The sequence below is a fragment of the Ochlerotatus camptorhynchus genome, unplaced genomic scaffold (assembly GCF_037179485.1).
Source record: "Ochlerotatus camptorhynchus isolate MF236.1 unplaced genomic scaffold, CSIRO-AGI_Acam_v1.1 ptg000370l, whole genome shotgun sequence".
Lineage (NCBI taxonomy): Eukaryota > Metazoa > Arthropoda > Insecta > Diptera > Culicidae > Ochlerotatus > Ochlerotatus camptorhynchus.
Genome location: NW_027040858.1, coordinates 5594381 through 5619529, shown reverse-complemented (window position 1 = coordinate 5619529; position 25149 = coordinate 5594381). Strand labels below are relative to the sequence as shown.

General features: G+C 38.8%; 2 protein-coding genes across 5 annotated transcripts in view; both read left to right on the top strand.

Moving 5' to 3' along the window:
* Positions 1 to 25149, top strand: part of LOC135710128 (low-density lipoprotein receptor-like) — an 852116-nt gene that overhangs the window by 299707 nt on the left and 527260 nt on the right. For all 4 annotated transcript variants that reach the window (XM_065232620.1, XM_065232617.1, XM_065232616.1 and 1 more), the window contains exon 2: positions 16267 to 16404. In XM_065232620.1, the coding sequence (XP_065088692.1) occupies positions 16267 to 16404 (138 nt within the window). The remainder of the gene's footprint in view (positions 1 to 16266; positions 16405 to 25149) is intronic.
* Positions 1 to 25149, top strand: part of LOC135710154 (uncharacterized) — a 267613-nt gene that overhangs the window by 184588 nt on the left and 57876 nt on the right. The gene's annotated exons all lie outside the window — the stretch shown is intronic.

Genomic DNA, 25149 nt, shown 5'->3' with positions numbered 1-25149 from the left:
ACGTTAATTGAATTATATCCGATATTCTCGAATATATTATCTATTTCTTCATGTTTGGAATTTTTATCTTTTTCCTAAGGCCTGTACTCGAAAAAAATGCACCAGACAAAAGTGTTCGCCAAAAATTATTTTAAGTCGGATTTTCTTGAAACTTTCAGGGAACGAACTAATGCATATGGATTATGTTTCGGCATAATTACTTTATTCAATATCCTTTCCATCGCTGAAAGCCCGCACCTTTCCCTTAAGACCCCTCATTACAGTTTGTGCAATGGTGGAGCCGACCTTTTTGGTCACCTTCATCCATTCTTTCTTCAACTCCAGCTCGTTCTTAAACACCTTGGACGATTTTCGAACTTTGGCCTTCATTATGGCCCAAAGTCTTTCCATTGTGATGTACGGTTTACTCAGTTTACCGCATTGGCATATGGCCTGCCAGAGCAAGTATTTTTTGGCGAATTTGTCCACTTTCTTCTTCCTTATGTCTTCCGGAACATCAAACCGTGATTTGGCAACGTTGAACTTCAGCCCCGGTATCTGCTTTGCGTCTGCCTTGATGTAGGTTTCGTCATCCATAACCACACACATCGGTTTCATTAACCACTCTCGATACAGCTTCCTTGCGCGGGATTTGGCCGCCGTGTTTTGTTGATCACGCCGGTTCGGTGCCTTCCGGACCTTGAATACACGAAGCCCAGCTTGTTTCATGGTTTGCTGAACGAACCAGGTGGAACACTTTGCCTTCAGGTTCGAAAGGTTCAGACTACGCTTGAAATAATCCAACACCTTCCGGGTCTTCACAGGGTCAGCTGTCTTCGATTTTCTTCCACTTTCAACCCGCCGCTCGGTCGTCTGGGACTCCTTAAACGATTTTACCACCCGAGACACAGTTGTATGGGTGATTCCCAGTTTTCTTCCGATCCATCTCATGGTCGCAGTCGGATTTTCCATGACGGCGCGCAAAATTCTCCGGCGATTTTCTTCTTGTTTCGATGACATCTCAATAACCGATTGTTATGAAATTTTTCACATGTAAACACTTCATTTCAATCTAGTTATACCCAGATTTTCATCAATTTTTAGCCACGGATAAAAAAAGTTACACACGGATAAAAATGGTGCATTTTTTTCGAGTACAAGCCTTAGTACGGAATAAGAACATTAGGTCTGTGATCTCAACAAATTCGCACTGTCTCAAAGTTTCACAAAATTCCGAGAAGTCCAGAGAAGTTCCATTGGACAGATCTGAATTTGCATTAACATCAACCATTTTGGAAGCACTTTGAAGAATTACCATGAACCGTGAGGAAGTATCGACAGCTTCGGAGAAGTGTTATGAATATCAGGAAAACTGCGGGAGCTTAAGGAAAGTTCCGTGAATTTATCAAAGTCCAGAGAACTAAAATTTATTGAGAAGTTCAAAGAACTTCTTGTTGCGCACATATACCTAAAGAGTAAAGTTAAAGATCTTCAAGAGAATATTCAACAACTTCGTACATTTGAAGAAAATGTTGAAAACTTCATCGAAGATCTAGAGTAGTTTTTAGGAGAGCTTCAGAGTAGTTCTGACCAGTGCTGCAAAATCTCGACAATGCACGGTGATATTGACAATTCCACTTTGGTCACTCATTTGAGCTAAGAGTCACAGTCAAGGCAAACCATGTCGATTGTCAGTGACGAACATGTACATATTTTTTTATTAGTTAAATTTGTAACGAAATTAAATGACTTGAGCAACACAATTACATGGAGTCGTTAATGTGAACAAGCATCTACGTCCTGAACTGCTTGGATAACAATAATGTGACACAGAATATACGAAATTACACTTTTTGATACCAGATGATTCTTTGTCATTGACGAAAAAATGAATGAGATTTTGACGAAGGTTTTTTCGAGGATCAAGTCTGTCACACGCTATGTCTGAAGCCACTTATTATGCAAGTTGCATGTACCTCCGATTTTTTTTCACAGGAAGTTAATATTGATGATAACAATCAAATCTGTGAAAGACTTAAAATATTTCATCTTGGGTTTTTTGAGAAAAAGTATTTTGAAGTTGACATCAGGCATGGAAAATCATTTACATTAATTTCGTGCATTCATTTAAATTTGTTTACCAATAACTTTTTTGATAAACCAAATTTTGTTAAATAATGTATGCAGTTTTTGTAGGTCTTAATATTGGCTACAACTATTGTGAACATCTCAATTCTGTATCTCTTATGCATGACGAACTAAAGAGATCAGTGTTTTTCGGAGAATGTAAATTATTCACTGAAAAACAATATTGGTCTCTGCTCGCTATAGTTCATCATGCATAAGAGATACAGACTTGAGATGTTCACAAAAGTTGTAGCCAATATTAAGACCTACAAAAATTCCATACATTATTTAACATTTATAATTTTAAACGTCAATATCATGACGTATAAAAACGTGACACATTTTTTACGATATTCTGTTGATAGACAAAGTTAAAAGCAAATAAATGTACATAAATACACGGAATTAATGTAAAAGATTTTCCATACCTTCGGCTTTCAATGAAGGTGTATAACAAATATTAACGATACAAAACTATTCTCTGAAAATACAAATCAATAATATAATAATATGATTTGTTTCAAAAGTGGATTAAAGTAGTCAAAAGTATAAGTATTGGCGGTACCATAAGGTTTCACGACTTGCCCATAGTTTTATTTTGCATTTATAAGTAAAATATTAAAACAGTTATTTTTTATCAAATTGTATTATTTTTAATAATTGCCATAATTTCTTATCAAAACCCATATTTATATATAATGAAAATGTTAAGCAAATGTGATGCAACAAATAAAATGAAGATTACTTTAAATGAGCGCTGTTATACGAAACCACAGCTTTCAACAGGTTCTCTTCGTATTTAACATGTTTCTCCGCCACTTTAAAGTTACTCCATGTTTTGATGAAATCATGATGCACTTCTTCTGTTGTTTGTTCCGTGAACGTGGCTAATCCTTTTCCTGTTTTCTTACAAAAATCGCTAATGTGATATTTGACAATATGGAATTTAGGGGTTACTGGAAGGTTTAGCGGTAAGCCAACTTTCACAAAAAAGATCAATGGACTTTTCGAAATCATCGTTGAGCTCCTTGCCAAAACAATGGCTTATCATGCATTGTCCAAAACCATTACCTGACGATCTAGATTGCCTCCTATCAAAACTGTGCGTTTATCCAGCAAATATCTACAATGACGCCCAGCGAATCCAAATTGCGCATGTCGAGTTGCATTTGCGGCAGCCGCCCAGTTTGAAGCGTAATTGGGCTCATTTTTGGCCACGTTGTTGTAAACTGTGTTCATGAGGCCCAAGTGTCCGTGCAAGGCCATTGCATGTCCCTAAATCACTCTTGCATGCCGTGCAAAATGCACAAGGAAACGTTGCACTATTTGACATTACTCCAGCCAAAATATTGATAACCTTGAGATCACCTGAAACAAAAAAAAAGTTGAATAATGATAATGGGACAACATAAATCTTAATCTCACCAGTCACAATTGCTTTTATTTTATGTAATCCAAGCCTCAACCACAACAGGGAAATGTTTTTGTAGTTCTCTTAAATTCCTGGAGTCAAGGCAAGAATGAAACACTTGCGAACACCTGAGTCTTTTAGTCCGGTAGAGCTCATTCCTTCTTCGATGGTCATGATGATTTTAAGTGATCCTTGACCGCCATCGATCCCGATGGCGCACTTCATCACGGAAAAGAAATCCTCGAGCTCGGGCAACATGTTGCTTATAGCTGATTTGAGACCAGGCTGGATAATTTCACGACCGTTCTGTCTCATGTGCTTAGCCAATTTAAGCGTCTGTAATATCATATTATTTATTTAGACGAACCAGATAACATACTGTTATATACTGACCTTATTAATATTCAGATTTAGGTCCGTTTTAATATTGAGTAAATCTTCGTGAGAGAACTGTGATTTTTGTCCAGGTTGTTTTAAATTGAAATGCGTTGTTTTTCCTGAGACGTTCGAAAAACTAACTTCCGTTAGTTTTTTGTCAGCTAAATACCTCTCTAATGGTTTTGGCAATAAAATTATGCTTACTTTTGTCCGCTAATTCGGAGAGATTTTGCAGTTTCCGGGTTTCACTACATGAGTGTCAAACATGCTTTGCAGATTTTAATATAACTTTTTTTCTTTTTCAGCGATACCTTTTTCTTGCACATATCTACACATTTTAATTGCGCAACTTGACAGAGGTCACACTCAATATGGTTTGAACTTCTTGTACGTATCTTTACTTTTAGATACACGTGAACCTCAATTTTCTTGAACGGCTCACCTTTCTTACACCGGTAAACGGCAATGTAGCATGCGTGGCACAAAACTTCCGGATACCTTTCGTCTTCTACATTGAACTCCGGTAAAAATCTTCCAACGATCGTCCCTAATAAAGTGGCGTGATTTTTTTTTTGATGGAATCGCTTTTCCGAAGCACAAAAGGCACACTTTCTCTCTATTTTCCTCGTGAGATTTCTTCATTTTTGCGGATTTGCTTAACGATACGAAAATATCACAGACGATAGACCACAATATTTACACGTGACAAAAAATCAATGCTTACTTAGATTACATGGCTGCCTTTGACTGTCATGCCCTTTGTTATCTCTTTTACACTTATGAGGGATGAAAAATGCGAATAATTGTTGATCTAGGAGACAACTTTAATAGATCTTACGCAAAGTGGTCAGAACTAGGGGTAAGACAACTGTACTCAGAGTTAATTTATTTGCAGAGTGTAAATTTGAGTTACTCATATTTACTCAAAAACAAACAAAGTAGTCTAATATTTTTCATCATATAGTGTTCAAACAATCCCTGTCTGACAGAATGTTTTGATTTCAAGATTTAGTTTTCATTCATTAAAAGATCCAAGTTAGATGGCTCTTGTCTAGGCCAGGGGATGTTTAGGTCTCTTTTCCTTTCTAGGATGGATGGCTAAAAGAGTGTAATGTCTTTGAAGTTTTTGGTGATGTGGTGGTGTTAGTGTTTCCATATCCCAGCCATTTCTGATTACCTGGAATCTTAAAATAGCTGAAGACTCTTCCCGGGAATCGGGAAATATTTTCGGTAGTTATTTATTACAACTTCAACTTCGTCAGGATTTCCCCCGGAAGATTTTTCCGACTATTTCTGGAAGTTTCTTCCAAATTCCCCTTGAAGATTTCGATCAGCTTCTTCGGAAGGATTCCTATGATTTCTCTGGGAGGTTTCGTCTGACTTTGCACGAAAGTTTCTACCAACATCTCCTGGAAGTTTTTTTTTAAACTTGCCCTGAAAGAATCTTCCACCTTCTCCCGCAAATTTCGTCCATTGTTCAACGGAAGTTTCATCATCTTTTCATTCCAACAGTATCAGATTACAATCAGAAGTCCTACCGCAGAAGTGGAAACTATTTCCCATTTCATCCGGACTTCCCACGGAAAACTTTCTGAATTATTCTGCAAGTTTCATCCGGCTGCCTAAATTTGCATGGAAGTCTCTTCTAACTTCGCCCGGGAATTTCTCACAGATTGTGTCAGAAGCGTCTATCGGTTTCGTTTGGAAGATTCTTCGCCAGAAAGCTTTCCTGACTTCGCACTAAAAATTCGTCAAACTTTCTCGGGAAATTTCAATCAATTTTCCCCAAAAGTTGTGTGGTCATGGTTTTCGTACAAAAAAAATGATTCTCGGGAAGTCAAACTAGTTTTCTGAGAATCGGGAAATGATAATTCTGGTAAATGGCCCGGGCAGGAAACACTAGTTGGTGTGATTTCAAGACTAAGGAAGTAAGAGTTTGGCCGAATGTTTTCAGAAGATGAATTTATCTCATGAAAATTAATACTCAATGTCACAGAATCGTTCAAAGAGGTTTCATGTTTTGATGCAATGTCAGAGTTAGGGTCAACTCTCTCCAGAAGCGTTCGTTGTTTATCCTGATACTCCTGCAAAAAACATCAATAGACACTAGTTGCAAAAGACTCAACATGAACAGGTTGAATTTTCATCGTCTAGTGTTGTTGTGTTGATCGATATTTAGCACAAAAGGAGCATTGTTGAATGCGGTCTTTTATTTAACTGTTTATAACAGGTAAAAATAGGTCAATTCTGGCCAACTTCATAGTTGATTCTATTCTGAAACTTATATGAAGTTTGTCAATGAGCGATCGTCGAAGGGATGTAGGAACCACCACATACCATTTTTTCATACTGGGATTGTCCAAAATCTACCTTTGGATTGACTGGATTATTTGGAATCCCCCTGGACAGTCATGAATCCCCCTCAATATTGAGTGAAATTTTTACTGTGTTACTGTGTCCGGAATCCTCCCTGGGATAGTTCATATTCCTTCTAAGGATTTTCCGAAGTTACCTTTGATATTTTTGGGAAACCTAACTGGGATTGTCCGAAATTCCCCTACGCTTGTTCGGAATCTCTACTTAGACTGCCATAAATCCCCTTTGCGATTGACAGGAATCCTCCTAAAGATTGTACAAAATCCAGCAGTAAAGCAAGACAGCTCTGACTGTTCTGTAAGGTCACCATAAAAATCTTCCATCGATTTTGAGGGGGCAGGTTGTAGTTCCTTTCATACACGTGCAATTGCCCTTTCATTGCTGAAAGATCTTCCCAGTAAAGTATTGCAAGCGCACCGTTGTTGCTTTACTTTGCTTGACAGTATCGGTTGCTATGTGTATTTTATGTTGAGCAACGCGAGTTACTCAGAGTTGCTCAAAATTAACTCCGGTTTTACTCATGATCAAAAGCTGTCTTGCCCCAAGGGTCAGAATCAAGATGGTTGTTACTTGAGAGCAACAACAACAAATAAATAGAACTCTTAAACGGAAAATTAACTACTTGAATCCACTTGTGAAGCAATTTAAAATTAATTTGTATAGTCATAGAATAGTTTTGTATCGTTAATATTCGTTATACACCTCCATCGAAGGCAGAAGGTATGGAAAATCATTTACATTAATTTTGTGCAATTATTTACATTTATTTGTTTTTAACTTTGAGTATCAACAGAATTTCGTAAAAAAGATGTGTCATGTTTTTATACGTCATGATATTGGCTTAAACTTTTGTGTGTATCCCAAGTCTGTATCTCTAGTGCATGATGAACTAGAGCGAGCAGAACCCAATATTGTTTTTCAGTCAATAATTTACATTCTTTGAAAAACACTGATCTCTCTAGTTCGTCATGCATAAGAGATACAGATTTGAGATGTTCACAATAGTTGTAGCCAATATTAAGACCTACAAATATTGCATACATTATTTAACAAAATTTGGTTTATGAAAAAAGTTATTGGCAAACAAATGTAAATGAATGCACGAAATTAATGTAAATGATTTTTCATGCCTGATGTCAACTTCAAAACACTTTTTCTCAAAAAACCCAAGATGAAATATTTTAAGTCTTTCACAGATTTTATTGTTATCATCAATATTAACTTCCTGTGAAAAAAAATCGGAGGTACATGCAACTTGCATAATAAGTGCCTTCAGACATAGCGTGTGTCAGTGACTATGTGACGAACAATTTGGTCAATATCGCGCAAAAGTTTGTCAATGACAATGACAATTCTCAGCACTGGTTCTGACGAGAAAATAGTTCTGAGGAGAAGTTCAAAGTAGTAGAACTTCAGAGTAGTTCTGAGTAGAACTTCAGAGTAGTTCTGAGGAGAAGTTCAAAGTAGTTCTGAGTAGAACTGCAGAGTAGTTCTGAGTAGAGCTTCAGAGTAATTCTGAAAAAAAAATCAATGTAGGTCTAAGGAGAACTTCAGAGTATTTCTGTGGAGAGTTTCATAGTAATTCTGAGGAGAACTTAAGAGTAGTTCTGACGAGAACTTCAGAGTAGTTCTGAGGAGATCTTCAGAATACTTCTAGGGTAGTGAACTGCTTCGGCCTAATCGCCCATTTTGGGCCTATCGAGCAGAAAACTTCAAATAAATCCATGATTTCATAGTTAACAAGTCAATTGTGCGTTTGGTACGATACTTTATTTAATAAGCTACCGAACGAAGTCAATAAGAACGTGTGATATGAAGGTGTGCACACATTATTTCCAAAAACAAAAGAAGCGCTCCGACCGAATCAATTGTTATCTTCATCCGATAGGCCGAAGTGAATACATTGGCGTTTCAATGGCATTTCAATGCGTTAGACCGAGTTTAGAATCCGTAGGCCGAGTTTGGCGTCAAGAAGCAGTGTTAGACTTTTGACAATATCTCAACGATTGGTTTCTCTTTATCTAATCTTACAGTACAGTACGTACGGAAAGGTAAATAAATTTGGAAGCCATCAGTAATAATGACATTCCGTTTGGAGCTTAACCGAGCTAGATTAAAAAAGACTAAGTGCGGGTTGTGCTTAATAGGCCGGAAATGGGGTAGTTAACCTTATTATTATTATTAAAGTCACTTTAACGCTCTTGGGTCATTCGTGACTTGTCTGTGGGGTGAGATTTGAACTCGTGACTTCGACGTAAGATGTATGGACTCATGAGGGTGTTGAGAAGAATGTGGCCACTTCCCCGGGAACATGTCCGGATCTGGTTAACGTGATCTTCAATACTTAATATGGCTCAATGATCTTATATTGAAATTCTGATGTAGTTTGATGCGTGTTGATTCAAGAGAATCTGAACAGCTCCCCGGGGTAGGATCTGGTAAACGTGGTCTTGAGTACTTAATACGAACATCAATGCTTTTATTTTTGAATTCTGATGTAGCTTTATGTATCGCATGAGGGTGTTGAGAAGAATGTGGCCAAATTCCCGGGGTACCCGAAACATGTCCGGATGCGGACAACATGATTCTAACTACTTACTAAGACCTTGGATGATTATTTGGTTCACGCCTTGAAGGTTCTGGTTAATTCATAATTACAAAAAAATACAACTGAAAACATTGAGCATTTCTCAGGTCTCTCTGTATGGGAAAATGTGCGCATGCCGCTATGCCACTATCATTGTGTTCAGCCCTTCAAAGGCCACCCACATTAGAACCGGATCTGGTGCGTTGCGGCAAAGTGACAGCTAAGTCTATTATCTAACCGTCAAATTTACGTCAACGCAACACAAACGGAGCTAATTTGGGCGCCCCTTTAGAATTTGCATGAAATTCTTAGAGGTTCGTGAAAGTTCTCGCAATTTGATGAAACTAATATAATGTTTCTAAATTTTCCTCAAGCTTGCGCATTTTTTCTGACTATTTTCAAAGGACTCCAATATTGAAGATTTCAGGAAATTGTTCTTGGAATAGCTGTAAAACTCCTGCATTTTTTCTGAAGTACTTCGAATGGCCCTGAAGATCTCAAAATTTTCCTGAAATTTGGAAACTTCGGAATGTTTATGGAACTGCCCTGATAATCTCAGACCTTTCCTACAGATCTTAAAACATACTTGAAGTTTCCTGGAGTTTCTTGAAGTTCTTGTAAAGTTCCTGAAATAATCTTGAAGCAAATGGAACTATCGTGTGAAGTGCTCTAATTTTCATCTATATTCATGAAATTTTTGGAGCTTAGCCTGAAAGATTTTCAAATTTTCCCCAAAGTTCTGAACATTCCTGTAGTTCTCGCGACCGCTCGGGTGAAGTTTTTCAAAACATCTCTGAATGTTTCAGATATTTCCTTAATTTCTTGAAACAATTAATGACTGGTTCTTGAGAGGAATTCCTGGGTTTATCGGCGTTCTCAGTCACTCACTCAGTTCTCAACACTCTGACGACTACGATGTAGTCTCTGCCTGCCTTAGTTGTGGCCTTTTTCAAGGGAAATTATTGCCTGTCGTTATTTAGTTTTGTTTAATTGTTTTTAAATATCATTGAATGAATATAAAATATGTAAAATCGACCACAACAACGACAACACTATTGACAATAACGATAGACAATATTTTCCCTTGAAAAAGGTCGGAACGTAGGGCAGATTACATTGCAGTTAGTCGTTAGAGTGTTTAAGTTTGAGAAAGCCGTTAAATCAAGCCGTTCTTGAAACATCTCTGAAGTTTTAGAAATTGGTCTAAAGAAGTATGTTCTCCCCGGTTTTTTTCTGGTATTTCCAGAATTTTCCAGAACCTCTATAAAGTTCCTGCCAATAATGGATTTGCCCTAAAGTTCTCTGACAGAATGTATATGAATATAACATCCAAACAGCTGCACATACTTTTATTAAAACTCCAAAGTTACAGCATTAGATGGTTACATTTCTCCAGTTCGAACGAAATATCGAACCTTCCTCTTCCGCACATTGGAAACGGACACGGATTTTTCGAAATTCGGAGGATTCATTAGCTTAGGGACAAAATCGCCAGTGGCAGCTGGTCAAATTGGGCCAAAAGATGACTTTACCCCTATGCTTGCGGATGAACGGCAATACACGCTTTTTCAGGCATTCTTCGATGTAAACTTGGGATGTTATCGTCGAGTCACAGCTGCAAATCGCTTGCCAAAGCATGGCTTTCTTCGCGAACTTGTCGGCAAACACGAACTTGAATCTTCCCGACACATCCCCACGTCCAATCGCGATGTAAAACTTTCAACCGGGAAGCTGCTTAAAATCGAGTATGACGTATGTTTCGTCATCGATCAAAGGGCTGCAGCCCTTGTGTTTCGTCAAAACACGGTCGTACAAGAACCTTGCACGGTTTTTGGCCACGGTATTCTGCTTCATGTGCCGGTTCGGATGTTTACTGGCCTTGTACGACTTGTATCCTTCCCTGGAAAAGATGTTCCGCACCATTTGAAAGTTGGCGTTGTACCTTCTGGCCACATTTCGGATCGAAAGACCGGGGTTGGCATTGACGCACCTCAACACCTTGCTGCGCAGCTGACGATCCCTGGTTCCGGTTTTTTCGTAGGTCCGCTGATTCCTTTCCACACTTAGGGTTTCCTTGTAGATTTTGATCACTCGAAAAACTGTTGTTTTCGCCATCTTCAGCACTTTGGGCAGCTTGGAACCGTACCACTCCGGATTTTCCAGGTGTTTGTGTACAATATTATTTCTTTTTTCGAGTTCCATTTGACGTTATTTCTGATCGCGATCGACTTCTTTGATCAAACTTGCACCAGTTGTTCTCTATAGAAGTGTAAACAAACCATTCTTAAAGATTTTCGATTCCCAACACTAGAGGCGTGCTAGCGGCGCGCGAGGGGCGTGCCAATTTACTTTTAGTCAGCCTTTAGACAGAATTTGCGAACAACTTCACTTAGAGGTATGTAATATTGTATCTGCTTTTTGATAATTAAGTCAATATTTCGTACATCAGCTTGAATTACGTTGATCCAATTAACTAGCTTTCTTGCTGTATAAATACCGACCTGCTTAATCGAAATACATATAGCAGGAATTTTTTTCATGCGTTTGTTAGGGGTGGTGCAATTTTCTTCATTTTGCGAGCGCCTAGTAAATATTGGCATCCAAAAATTCCTTAATTCATTTGTATCAGATGAGTGCCACACATTGTACATATATCTAATAAGCGCCGAACAATTTTATGTCACACATGGCGAAATGGTTTTCAGACGATTTTTTATATAACTTTATGCGGAGCAATATTTGTTCATCTGCAAGAGCGCATAGCATGAGTATGATTGACCGCCCACGGTTGCTACTCTGTTATTGCCATACCAGCTGTAATTATACAGATAACCAATAGACGATGCTTGGGACTAGCAATCATCCAATGTGTAAAAACTGGTGATCTTAAACTAGGCAATATTAGGTCAGTAAACAAAAACGTTTGCCACTAGGCAAACGAGCTCCTTTTTTATCATCAAGTTGTTGCTATTACCATGCATGACCGATCGAGGTCATCCCGTCAGGAAACAAACGGATTGTTTTTAACTGGAGCAAGCTTACCAAATACAATCACCATGGCAGCACCAACACAATCTTAAACAAATTTTGGATAGTTTCGAAAAGAAAGAAAAGAAAAAAATACATACATACAAAAAAATACAAACTACGACTGATCCGGAGAGAGTAGACTCTGCCTTTGAACAAGTTTGACGTGCATTTTCTTTGCTGTGATTTTTGTCGGAGAAACGATTTCGGCATATTTTTAAAACAGTATAAGAAACCAATCTGATAGTGATTTCTTAAGTTATTCAAGTTTCGGGCTGTTTTTTCCGTGACTCTCAACAGAAACTGCGTCATGAATTTTTTTTTTCGGAGCTTCAGAGAGCAGCAAACTCCTCCAGTGAACCCCCGACGTTATTTCGTTTGCGACGACGTCACGGAGAAGCGAACCACAAGGGCTGATCCTGGGGACTCTTTTAGTGATATTTCATATTAGCTGAACCTGATCTGGATGATCAAAATGTGAAAATTACAAAAAGATAACAAATACAGGACTACAGGAAATTCTCCCTGAAGAAAAGGAATCACTAGGAATCGGGATGTACTCACGGAGAAGCAACATGCTAATTCTGTTGAATAGTAGCAGGTGGATATCATCCTGATTCAAGCAAGAAAGGTGGACCATGAAAGTACCAGTAGCACGATGCAATTTCATTCTGCTGACATTGCTCATGGATTCATTTGGTGAGTTCGTTCCTACTTATTAACACTTGTGATTATGATGGTCAACAGTGTTGAATGGTCACATACAACTGCAGAATCTGGTGAGAGCTTACCATTTATTTAATTTAAATATTTGTACAGTAGACGTTTGATTTAGGCACGGTTCGATTTTAGCAACAAAACCACAAAACCGTTCGCTTTTGGCACGGGGTTTAATTTTGGCAACGAGCCAAAATTTAATGGAATTTGAAAATAGTATGTTTTTGCTTCTTGTGATTACAGCTTTTAATAAAAGATTTATTATTAGTAACGTCTATGTCATGGCGATGCCTCGCAGTGGTCCGAAGTCAACAAAATAAGACCGTTCGATTTTGGCAACACTAAATTTTAGGGTTTGCTGCCAGAATTGAACGGGTACAATTTAACTGCAAAGGAATAGGTGGATTAAAAGTTTGTTAATAAACGTTTTAAATCTTGTACCCGAAAACCCAACCCTCTTACCCAACATCCCAGTGATTCCTCGTGGAAGTGCAGAGGATTTCTCGGCTTCCATCAAAGCGAGTTTCACGTCAACACATTTCTACCCATTCCTTTCTTGACCTGCGTTAGGGCGCAGCTGCCGCTGGTATTGCCTAGTTTGAGATCACCAGTTTTTATACATTGAAGATGATTGCTAGTCCCAAGCATCAGGATTTTCCAGTAATCAAAGAATTACATTTTAGTCCTTGTTACTTTTTATGACTTGATAATAGTGATAAGACTCGAGTAGTGACCACCGCGCTGTTCTGCATTTTTATATTGTATATTTCAAATCAAAAATATTGTTTATGTTCATAGATTTCACATAATCCTTTTCCCTCTTTCCCTTTGTCCTTCTCCTTTTCCTTTCCCTCTTTTCTTTTCAGAAAGCGAGTAATGGCGCTATAGCCATAAGTCATAAAAGACTAGGACAAGAGTTAGTGCTCATGCCCCAACCGTCAGAAGAAAATGGAGCATCACTTAACCTTTCTAGCTTTGATGCTTCCAACGACCAACCAATCATATAATTACCAAAATCGGAACGTACGGTACGAGATGTCCACGTTTCATACATTTATTCTGAAGCATCGTGTTAAGATCTTCGATTTAAAAAGGCTCGATGTTTTCTGAATCATCTTGTCCCTTAAATGCTGCACAGTAGGCCTGGCCGTTTTGATATGTTTGACGCATCTTCGATGTGAAACATATATCAAAAAGACAAGTATATGATATATGATGAGCGCAGAGAATTTTGTATAGCACATTTATAGGTGGAATAGTTTTGAAACGTTTGTTTTAATCAACATTCAAGGTCGCTTATAGAATCTAGATTAAGACAGAATATATCTCATGTTCTATATTTACAGTGCTCATCATCATTCTCATATACCAAGTAACATTGCAAGTTTTATAGTGGTTTTAAAGCATGCTACAAGTCTAAATCATGGTCTACAGAACCCTCATAAAACAAAAATTGTTACTTGGGATGAGTTCCCTTATGCATTGTGGTCACAGCTTTCCAGTTAGTTATGATGAAACAAATCGGGTTTCGGAGCTGGTGAAGTAATCATAAGTAACCACAACGACAGGCCTTATCGGGAACAGCAAACCTCTAATATAACTCTATGTTTAAAAGAAGGAAAAATCTCCTTAAATGATCAAATCCTATTTTGTTCTCATACTTTTGAAACCTTGAAAATTTTCATATAGGGGAAATGGCTCTAATGTTGGCCTATGGATCTAAGATTGGGCCCATCGCTAAAAATCTGCTATTTATCAATTTTTTCTAGATGAACGCGTTATTGGGACGTTACTAATGGATATTTTTGGTTGCTAATGAAAATTTAGTCGATTGCTGAATTTATGTATGGGCCCAAATTAGGGACACTTAGCCCGACATTACCTGTAATTTAGTATTGTTCGAAAATATATGAATTCTTCTCAAATATTCGGCCAAACTACCCATTCGATCACATGGCATTCGGCCAAATTACCCATTTGGTCGAATGGCGTTCGTCAAAATATCATTCGGTGGAATGACACTTATCTCCGATGATATAGGGTGTCCCAGAATGTCTAAGCACGATTTAAAAAAAAAAAACGATAACGTAACTCTGTTTACAGAAAAATTCGATTTTTTATTTCGTATTCATGTTCTCTATAGTATTCTCTTACAGTTTAACATAGAAAATCCGAGGTCCGATCATTCGTAAGCCAATGAGCGGATTTTTGATCTCACGCTACTCATTAGCTTCAGCACAGATTTTGGATACTTTTTCCCAGTCTTTTGCAAACTTTGTAACGGAATGCCCTGCCTTTACATGTTTCCGCAAATATGCTTTGGTCAGGGCCCAAAAAGTTTCGAATGGCCTGGCCTGGGGACAGTTTGGCGAATTCATATCCTTGGGTACGAATTGGACCTTATACCTTATGGCTTTATACCGGGCTACCGTGTCATGGAACCGACGCCAAATCCGGCCAAAATAGTACTGAGGCGTCGTGTTTGCGGATCATGGGACGCTTGTTTAAACACTCACGCACGTTAACATCGGTTGTCATTGTATCCGTTGTCACAAACAGTTTAGAAAGCATTCCACACTCACAAATGCCTTGCCAAACCATAGACTTTTCTCCGAATTCTTCGGTAAAAATCGACTTATCCGCGTCGTCAACACTTCTGCCATCACGAACGGTGTAGTACTGATCCCCAGGAAGAGTTTTGTAAGCAAATTTAACGTATGATTTTACGATAATCGCGCACAGCAACTGGTCGTATAACTTCCAACTTGCGGCTTATTTTTAACTCCGCTTCTTATACGTCTTAGACCCATTCTTGCCTTGGCCCGCTGGACGTTACTCTTCGAGGATCCCACTTTTTTAGCCACGTCTCGTACCGAAGCACTTTTCTTGCGAGTGAAAGTTTGCACGATTTTCCGGACCAAATTTCGGTCAACAGGGTTCGGTTTACGTCCAGATTTTTGCTTGTCCTGGAAAGTTGCTTCATCACCATACTTCCGAATCGCGTTTCGAACGACTCCGATGCTTACACCTTCCAATTTCGCTAATTGACTCAGAGAAATGCTGGGGATAGTACACCATTTATTCACGATCTGTTTGCGCTTTTCCGGAGAAATGCTTCGCATTGTCACGGAAATGTAAAGAAACGACACTTGCGATATACGAAACTGTTGGTCGAAATGTAAACAATGATTCAGCTGTTTAAACGTCATCTGCAGCAAGCATGGGTGTTCAAAGCCGTGCTTGAACATTCTGGGACCCCCTATAATATTATGAATCTTCCATTTAGTGGATGAATTCATTTTTTTATTTGAATTAATTATGCAACCGAATTATTTTGAAACGTTGACCAGGAAAAACTGGAATTTCAGTTGCCACCCTGCAATCTTCGTGATAAGGCCAGAAGAATGAAAGGATTTTCCAATTTCCCACTCAGTGGGTCATTTGACCGAAAGAAACTTGGCCGGAGAAAAAGCAAGCCGGCCGGCGGCCGTACAATCACTCATCAAATCTCATCCAATTGAATTAGTTTCCTTCTTTTTAGCACCGCATTTTTTAACCTCTAATCCATTCCGTAATTATTTTCCACCGACAGCTGTGGATCCCTGAATGAATGCCGGTGCTAATCTAACTTCTCTTTGCCTTTCTTTTTTTTATTCCTCCGCAGTGAACGCAACGTTGCAGTGCTCGGAGCGGCAGTTCCGGTGCAACGATGGCCACTGCATTCATGTGAGCTTCATCTGCGACGGCGAATCGGACTGTAGCGACGGCAGCGACGAACATCCGCGGGAGTGCAAAATTACAGGTAAGCCTCTACTGGGGACGATACAAATAAAAAAAAAATAAAAAAAAAGTGGAAGCAGCGAAACAACTTCAATCAGCTAGTTTTGCGCTCATAAGGTAGTTCGCAACGACGAGGTTTTCATGAAATTTAATTTTCCGGATTATTTGCCACGACACGATGAGTTCCGCTCCGTCCTGGTTCGTATGGGAATTGGGTTGTTCCTGGCGTTGTTGGTCGTAACTTGGTGCAAACATGGCACTGCAAATGACGCCAACCAATCCGGTGACCAATTTCGTTTCAGCTTCAGCTCAGATCCCGTCGGTTGGTGTTGATTTTTTTTTATCGTCACTACCTAGTTGGAGGTATCGTGCAGAAAGCCAACATTCTAGCGATGCAGGGAGCGATGTATGGGAAAAAGTTCTGCAGCGTGTTTCATTGCTGGTCTAATTTCCGTTGAAAATAAACTGTTTGCTCGACAACAAGAAAACCAACGACGACATATCGAGGTGTGGAACCGTGAAGCGCATTCCGGTGGTGTGACGAACAAATGTGTTTCTGTTGATGGGAGTTTGGAGAAAAAGGGTTGTTAGTTTGCCTGCACATTTTGGTTTTCATAGCTAGAGCATATAGCCCAGTCACAAAACGGTCACATAACCATTTGGCGAAATCGACGGAGTTTAGTGCGTTTAGAAATTGGAACGCTATTCATTGGCCTCTGATAGTGGATGGATAGTGAAGCATTTGGAATCGTAACAAAATCCATTAATTTCCACCAACCAACAGTATCACTTCCATGCGGAAACCATAAGCTTCAAGCAAAGCCCCACAATAAGAAAAATGAGAATGACACATCATTATTTTGGCACCCACTCTCCCGTTTGCCGCCGAATCTCAACACCAGAGCGTCATCATCGTCGTTTTCATCGTGACAGTTTGCGGCCCACCGCCGCTTTTGAAATCAACATCATCTTGGTGGCAAATATAATTCGCAGAATTTATCATTCCCTTCGGTTTGCTTCCCTTTGATTCCGGAGATTTCAAGGGAGGGTACAGTAATATCGCAATTTTGTCAGGCCCCTGTTCCAAAATCTTGCTTCATGTTCTGAGCGGTGTCATACCAGTTCGGAAATCGATTTATTTTTATATTTTTTTGATTGGGCTGAAAATTTGCAGACACGTTCCTTATGATTAAAAATTCCATTTTTCATCTTCAGATCGACATTTTGAATCCAGTCTTATTTTTGAAAATCCAGTGAAACTTTACTGCTCGAAAACTGTTTTTCTGATCGGTTTAGTGTTTTGGGCAAGGTGTAGATAATGACTAGGACTATTTGAAGAAAAACTATTCAGTCTTAAAAAACTTTCAACTTTTTTAAATTTAAAAACCTATTTTTTTCAAAAACGGTTTTTTTTTTATATTTAATGGGGCCACCAATGCCACACGTTTAGATAAAGAAATGACGTACAAAAAAGTTATGATTTTTTTTAATCATAAGTTTTTTGGATATTCACTCAAGTCCTTTTTAACACAATTTTGGTTTACATGGTTGGTTCCGCTGAGTCGCAATTTACACGGTACGTTTCTAACGATTTCTCAATAACGATACGACGTATCGACTTGATTCGAATCACATTATCCGTTTTAAGCCATAGGTAATCGAAGTTTGGGTGTAAATGCAGAAATTTTTAAAATGTTTCTATTCAGCCATTCCTTAGCAAAACTATATAATGGTACTCAGATTTTCGTAAAAATCTGTACTTTGCATTCAAGTCTGTCGTGTCGCTGATTATGGTGTCTCCTACCACCACCCAATAACACATGTTCAAGCTTATCAAGTTCACGATCTTATGTAGTTGTGGTACCTTCTGCAATGTACTATCAAAGAAAACCAATTGCCAATATACCACCGATGAAAATTATCAAATATCCCCCACTACAGATCAGTCGTACTTCGGAAAGTTGTTGTGATCCAGATAAGCTTCGCATCTGCGGTTCTACTGCAGACAGGACCCTGTGGTTATTGTTGCTTGTCTGCATGCCCATGGGCTCTTGCCAAACAGCAAGTTGCTTAGAGTCGTCATGCGGGAACCGTTAACCCCCCCCCCCTCTATCGCGCAAACTATAGAGATTGAGCAAGGCCTTACTGACATTACAAGAACTGATCGGTAGGCCACCCATCGCATCGGGGCCTCTTGAGACAAACTAGACCAACAAAAGGATGATGACAGATATGCATCTGCAAAATGTCCGGATCGTGGATGATGGGTAGCAACCGTACATAGGTCCAGATTTGATGGGATATTTGAGGTTAATATACGTATCGACATCCCCCAGCAGTACTAGGACTTCTATGGGCATCTCTTAAGAGTCCTGTGGATTTCCCATCGAAGTCCATACTCAATTGAAACCAATGACTGGCAAGAATATCTGAGGAAAAACGCAGGGAAAAACGAGAAAATGTTCATCCCACAAGACCCTTGGCAATATCGCCGTTCGCATTCCATACCGTACTGTCGTATTGGACGACCACATCTTTTAGTCATTTGACCATAGTAATTTTTTGCTGGTGGTAACCGATTTCAGCCGTAACAACTAGACCTTTTCTACCGACAATAATGTGTTAGAACTCTGCCACTGGGAGTTTCGCTACAAATCGGATAAGATTTGTTGGTTTTTACGATATTCATGGTGCAGAAAATACTTTCCAGATTTTTCCTTGGAATTTTTTGAACTCTTTGTGAAGCCCAATGGGGTAAACGAAGTCAACCTAAGCGGTTGGCAAAACGTCAAAACTCGACAGTGATGCCGTTTTATATTTTATATTGTTTGTTTCCCACTTGTCAACGTACGCCCTGGCGTGCCGAACAGTGTGCCATGCTCTATTTCGGCACAGTGTGCAGAGGTGATTACCCCTTGGCTTGTGAACGTTTCCCCTTCCCCGGATTCCCACTGCGATCAAGCATTTGGTTAAACGTGTTATCCATAAAAAATGTTCAACGGAGATGTAATGGGCCTTGAAGTGTGCACGGGGAATATATTTTATAACGGGGGATTAAAAACAAGTGTTTCATATGCGGAAATATCTCTAACGGAAAGATCAGAAACAGTCAGAAAAATAACTAATAAGGGTTAGGAAATTGACATGTCAAGGAGCGGAAATTGAGATAAGGAGATCATGAACACTATCTGGCGATCAAGCTAGTGATGCAAATGCATGTTGTTGGGATTAAACCGATCGTTTTATGATAACTTTATTTCTAAGTTTTTGTAGATTAAAAAAATAGAAAGCTGATTGATATACCTAGAAATGATTGTAGTTTCATTCACACATCGTTATCAATAAAAGTAACACCCCGGTTGCTGCTTTTACTGATTATCTGGCTCATAACATGTCTTAAACATGTAAATTTAGAAAAATGTGAATGATTTTCTATAACTGGATTTTATTTTGGAAAATCAGGATATATCTAGGAATTTAGTTTTGTTCGTTGAGTCGATACCCTTAAAAAGCACTTGCATAAAATTATGCTACGTTGCAACGTAGGTATAGCTGTTTGAATGTACATATTTTTTGAATATTTATTATTCTTTTATTATATTTATTATTATTTTTTGAATATTTATTAGTCTGATCTTTCGGAAAAAATATTGTCGGAATTGGGGAATCGCGAAATACAATCTAAAACGGCCATAAACTACAAAAATTTAAAAAACTTTAATCCGATTCATCTCGAAAACGGTGTGACGTTGCAATATTAATAAATAATATTATAAAAAAATATAAAAAAATGAATCATGTTTTGCATATTGTTCCAAAAGCTTAAGTTAAAAAATATGACTTGTTTGCCCATAATTTCTCCATCGTGACCTATAGTGCAATAGATGGTTGTCCCCAAAAAATAAAAATAAAGTGCAAAAAAACCGTTGTTGGAAAAAATATTTTTAAATTTTTATTTTAAATAAAAAAATCAAATTTTTTTAGAGTGCATATTTTTTCTTTAAATAGTCCCAGCCAATACCTACAATGTTGTCCAAGACACAAAACCAATCTGACAAACAGTTTTCGAGCAACAGTTTCTGAAGATAAGCCTAGCGTTTTTTCTATAGGCCCTGTTCAGTAATAAGGCTGGATTAAAAATGGCAATCTAAAGATGCAAAATGGCACTTTTGGTCATGAGGAAAAAAAATCAAATAGGGGAAATGACGGCTTCGGCATGACAGACTATTTTTGGCAACCCAAATTGAAACACTATTTTCACTGGATTTTCTTACGAAAACACTTCGCTGAATGCATGCAAACGATTCTTTGTGCTTTCAGCTTCAATTTGACTATATTTTTACCACTGAGAAAAAGCAATCTAGCAGGGTTTTCTTGAAATGAAACACACGCACTACAAATTGTAGCTTATTTCGAGTTGCCGATAATAGAACAGCAGATTTACATGCAGTTCAAATGGAACGGTTGCCGAAGAAAAACTGGTTGCCGACAATACTCGCTCTCACTAGAGAAGATTGGAGCTTTGTAAAACTCTGGGTGAATTCTGAGCTTCTTGCGTCGAGCGAAAAAGTCATCCGGAGTTTCGAAAACCGCACCTCACGTCAAATCATCCTCTCGCTGAAATTCTCGAGGAGTTTTTCTTTACTTCTTTTATATTCCTGCCGTCACTCACTCGAGGTGAGGGCTGGCTAATCTCGCAGGACAAGAGTTTTTTTAAACCTCCAGTGAGTTTGAGGAGTTTCAGCAAGCCTGGCTGGTGGCAGTGGTCATCGCGATATCGAGCATGTTGTTTGATCATGTACCTTACATCGTGTTTCCAGATCTGAGTTATCCACATCCCTCAGGGCCCAAGGAAAACTATCCGCAATACCCATTAGAGATGTCTTGGCAAGCCTGGATCTCGAATACATGAATTTAATTTATATGTTTCAGAAATGGATCGATTTGAGGATTTAATAGTATCTTGTCTTCTTGTGTTCCTCCAAGTTTAGGCATCAGCCCCTCTTCGTTGTTCCGCCCTAGTCCGTCGTCTGCTTAGTTCGAGATCCTAAGCTCTTACTCAAACACCACCATAGTGCATCCCCAAACCTTGTGTTCACAGTCCATAGCCTTCCATCCTCCTGTTTACCAATTGTTACCCCTAACCTCGAGCAATCCGCAAGTAATCACCCCCCGCTCTACTCATTTTAGTTTTAAGTAATTTTGTTTAAAAAAATTGAATTTCGGCTCCGTTAAGCTACTGCGAATGAGCCTGAACACAAATACGTACTAGATAAAAAAAATCCATCTTGAAGATAAAAGAGAAAGATTCCCAATTAAGGTTATGTGAAATTATTGAAAAACAAAAGTCTGATGCGTTGAAGGGCTGATAAAATCGGGTCATTACTGTGTCTATGATACGTTCTTGTTGTACAAAATTGGCTAATGGGTTTAACTTAAAATTGAGTCGAATTTGACTCAAAATTTCGAAAAAAGGAATTACTCAGTGAATTGAGGATATTTTTCGGTCGATTTTCTCGGAAAGGTGAGGAAAATTTTACTCACTCACCGAGTAACCACACTTCTTGCAATTTTGAGTTGAATTCGACTCAGTTACTGAGTTACTCGAATCGGCCGGGTAGAGAGGAAAAGGAGAAAAAAAATGAATTGTTGAAACGACTTTCTCCGATTTGTATCAAACATTGCGTAGTTGTTTGTTATGGGTAATGATTCGCATTTTTGCTACAATTCGGCCATTGAGCATCTAATAAATTTTTTAAAATGGTGACAATTTAAAAAAAAAATGTATATTTGGGATAAATAAACAAATAATGTTTTGTTTTAATTTATTTTAATTGAAAATTCAAAAGAATGTTAAATCCCAAATAACTCAAAATGGCCATGCCCATGTTTTGAATAGAAAAAAAGGAAAAACATTTGTCATTTTAAGTCACAATTCCAACTATATTTTAAAAATCTAAAAATTTCAAAGTGTCCATGCTCGATTTTTTTCCTAAACAAAGCTTACAACAAATGCTATCTTTTTGAATGTTCAAACTCATGGACACTTTTTTTTTTTATTAATTACTTTATTTGTACAGGCTCAATCGAATAAACTTTACAGAACCGAGCTATCATTTTCGTTATACAGTGTTCACTCGGCTGTCGACAAAAGCAGGCCACTCTCGATGTGTGCTACGCGATCGTCTGTTTTCTCGGCAGCAACCATTGTGTGGTCCTCCTCATTGTTCTTCATCAGCAGTTCTTTCGGTCGATGCGTCGTCGACTTTGGAAAGCAACCATTTCGTGATGAGTGTGTGAGTGCTGACCACGTTTTGCGTCCATTGCTGCAATGGACGAGCTCTGACCCTCGTTGGCGTACAACAATTTGCCATACAATGAAACTACTGGAAGCGGCTCCAGCTCTGATGGAGGAGGCTTTTTGGATAGCGGAAGATAAAGTGTTTATTGTGTTGTACCTTTTGACTATGGTTTTAAGATGTATTGTATAGTGACCAAGAATCCTCGGCTCTGTAAAGTTAATTCGGTTGAGCCTTATCAAATAAATCAATAAACAAAAAAAAAATTCGTTATACATTATTGATGTCTTATATTTAAAGTTAAAGGAGCTGGACCGGATACTCGCGGTTGTCTCGAGGTTTGTGGAGATTTACAATTTTTTTTGATGGGAAACCATGGACACTTGAAAACTGACAAAAATCGTACAACAATGAGTTTTGATCATAGTTTTGAATCTTTTGTCAGTACGCTTTTTTGTTTATTTCCTCTCAGAAAGGGATTTAAAATGTCTCAAACAATATTTTCTAAGTATAAATTACATGCATGATAGTGGTCTAACACCCATTGTAGCACGGAAACTAAGTCCGATAGCAGTGGGCTTTCTTCTCTGTTTGTCTTGATAAAGCTCAATAACCTCTGATTATGCTCAACATGTCGTATACTATACGCATCTACGGGACAGCAAAGAATCTCCTTCCTGCAACATGATTGCACCATTGCATTGGTCAAAAAGACAAGCCCCCAAACAGGAAGATGCCCCAATGAGTTGGGAGAAGAGCCCACCCTTTACCCACGAAATGTTACCAACAGGGGGTTGGCATTCTCACTATCTCCGTCCAAATCGCTTCAATCGGGTGCCCTGATGGTCCCTCCCAATCCCAGCATGGTTTTGTATATTTATATAAGCAGTAATAAAAATTCAAAATTCGAAACGATTTAACCAACTTTCGCTGTTTCTTCACCTTTCTGCTGTTTTGAGGAACAGCTATTTTATGAATATGAATTGCATGAAAAAGAGTTAATAAAACGTTTAAATATTCTACCAACAATTCTTGTTCTACGATTTTTGTCAATTTTTATGTCATTTCGATTAGAAGTTCCGTTTCCGTGATATATTTTTTTTAATATTTCATGAACGCCATTTTGAATACGTTCCTAGATTCAAAATGGCCGAATTTTAGCAAAAGTGTGAATCATGAAGAAAGAAATGCCACCGTCATCATTTGAAATCCTCTACAACTAAATAAAGCAAACAACGAACTCGAACGGACGCGTCGAGTTCCTAGTGCGAAATCAGAGCCAGCCGTGCAAGAAGTTGGCCCTTATTACCGGTGTCACTTCACGGTGAAGTGACAACTTATCACTCACGGTTAAGTGATTCCCATTTGGTTTACACGGAAATCACTTCACCGTGAGTGACAAGTGGTCACTTCACTTCGTTTTCACCGTGAAGTGACACTCGTAATAAGACCCGATAACTCGTAATCTCTGGAGTCCGGATCTCCGAATTGGAATCTGGGAATCTGTGTTGCACAGTGTAGTAGGCTCATCTGCACGTTCATACGATCTTGCGAGGCTGTGGCTACACAGCAAATTGCTTGAGGTCGTCAAGCGGGAACCGCTAAGCGCACCAAAACTCACTTTGTGGCGATCCAAATTTTCTAAATTCAGCAAAGCTTTACAGTTGACCGATCGGACCGAGGCCTCTTTCCAAGAACAAGTTGAGCTAGTGAGGTGAATTTCCGTGCAAAGAGAGTCACCTCACTAGTAACAGAGTGTCACACGACTCGTAGAATAGGCCTGGGAGAGTCACGTCACACGACGTGACGTTTTTCATCTCACAAGTAACAGAGTCACACGACTCGTAGAATAGGCCTGAATGACAAGCAATAATATCTGAGGAAACACTCTAGGGAAAACGAGAAAAATTCCATACCGGAAGATCCTCGGCAAAACCGAATGTGACATGTCACAATCCACGAACTTATTGGGCTTTACATTGGAGTAAACAAAGGATTCATTCTTAGCAACGATTAGCAAAACGTCAACGCTTGACAGTGATGCCATTTTATATTATATGTTTTGTATTCTACTTGTCAACATATGCCCTAACGTGCCGAATAGTGTACCATGCTGTGTTTCGGTACAGTGTGCAGAGTTGATTACCCCTTGAGTTTTTCCGATTCGTTATTTGGCGTGGAACTGCTTAGAGGGTAAAATGATGACTGCTTTGGAACCGTGCGTAGTGCCGGGGACGGAGACGGTCCGGCTCAGGGTTCAACTCCCATCCCCATCGATTTTCTTATTTGTGACAGCGTTTTTCGTGAATATGGAAAGGATTGTGCCCAAATGAAAGCAATTTTTCATCGCTGCTACCGTCGTCTTCGTCATCGTCGACGACGACGAGTCATAACGAAATGGGGAACGTGTTTTCGGCTACTACAACATGTGTCACGAAACCCGGATATAAGTGAGTGCGTTGAAAAAT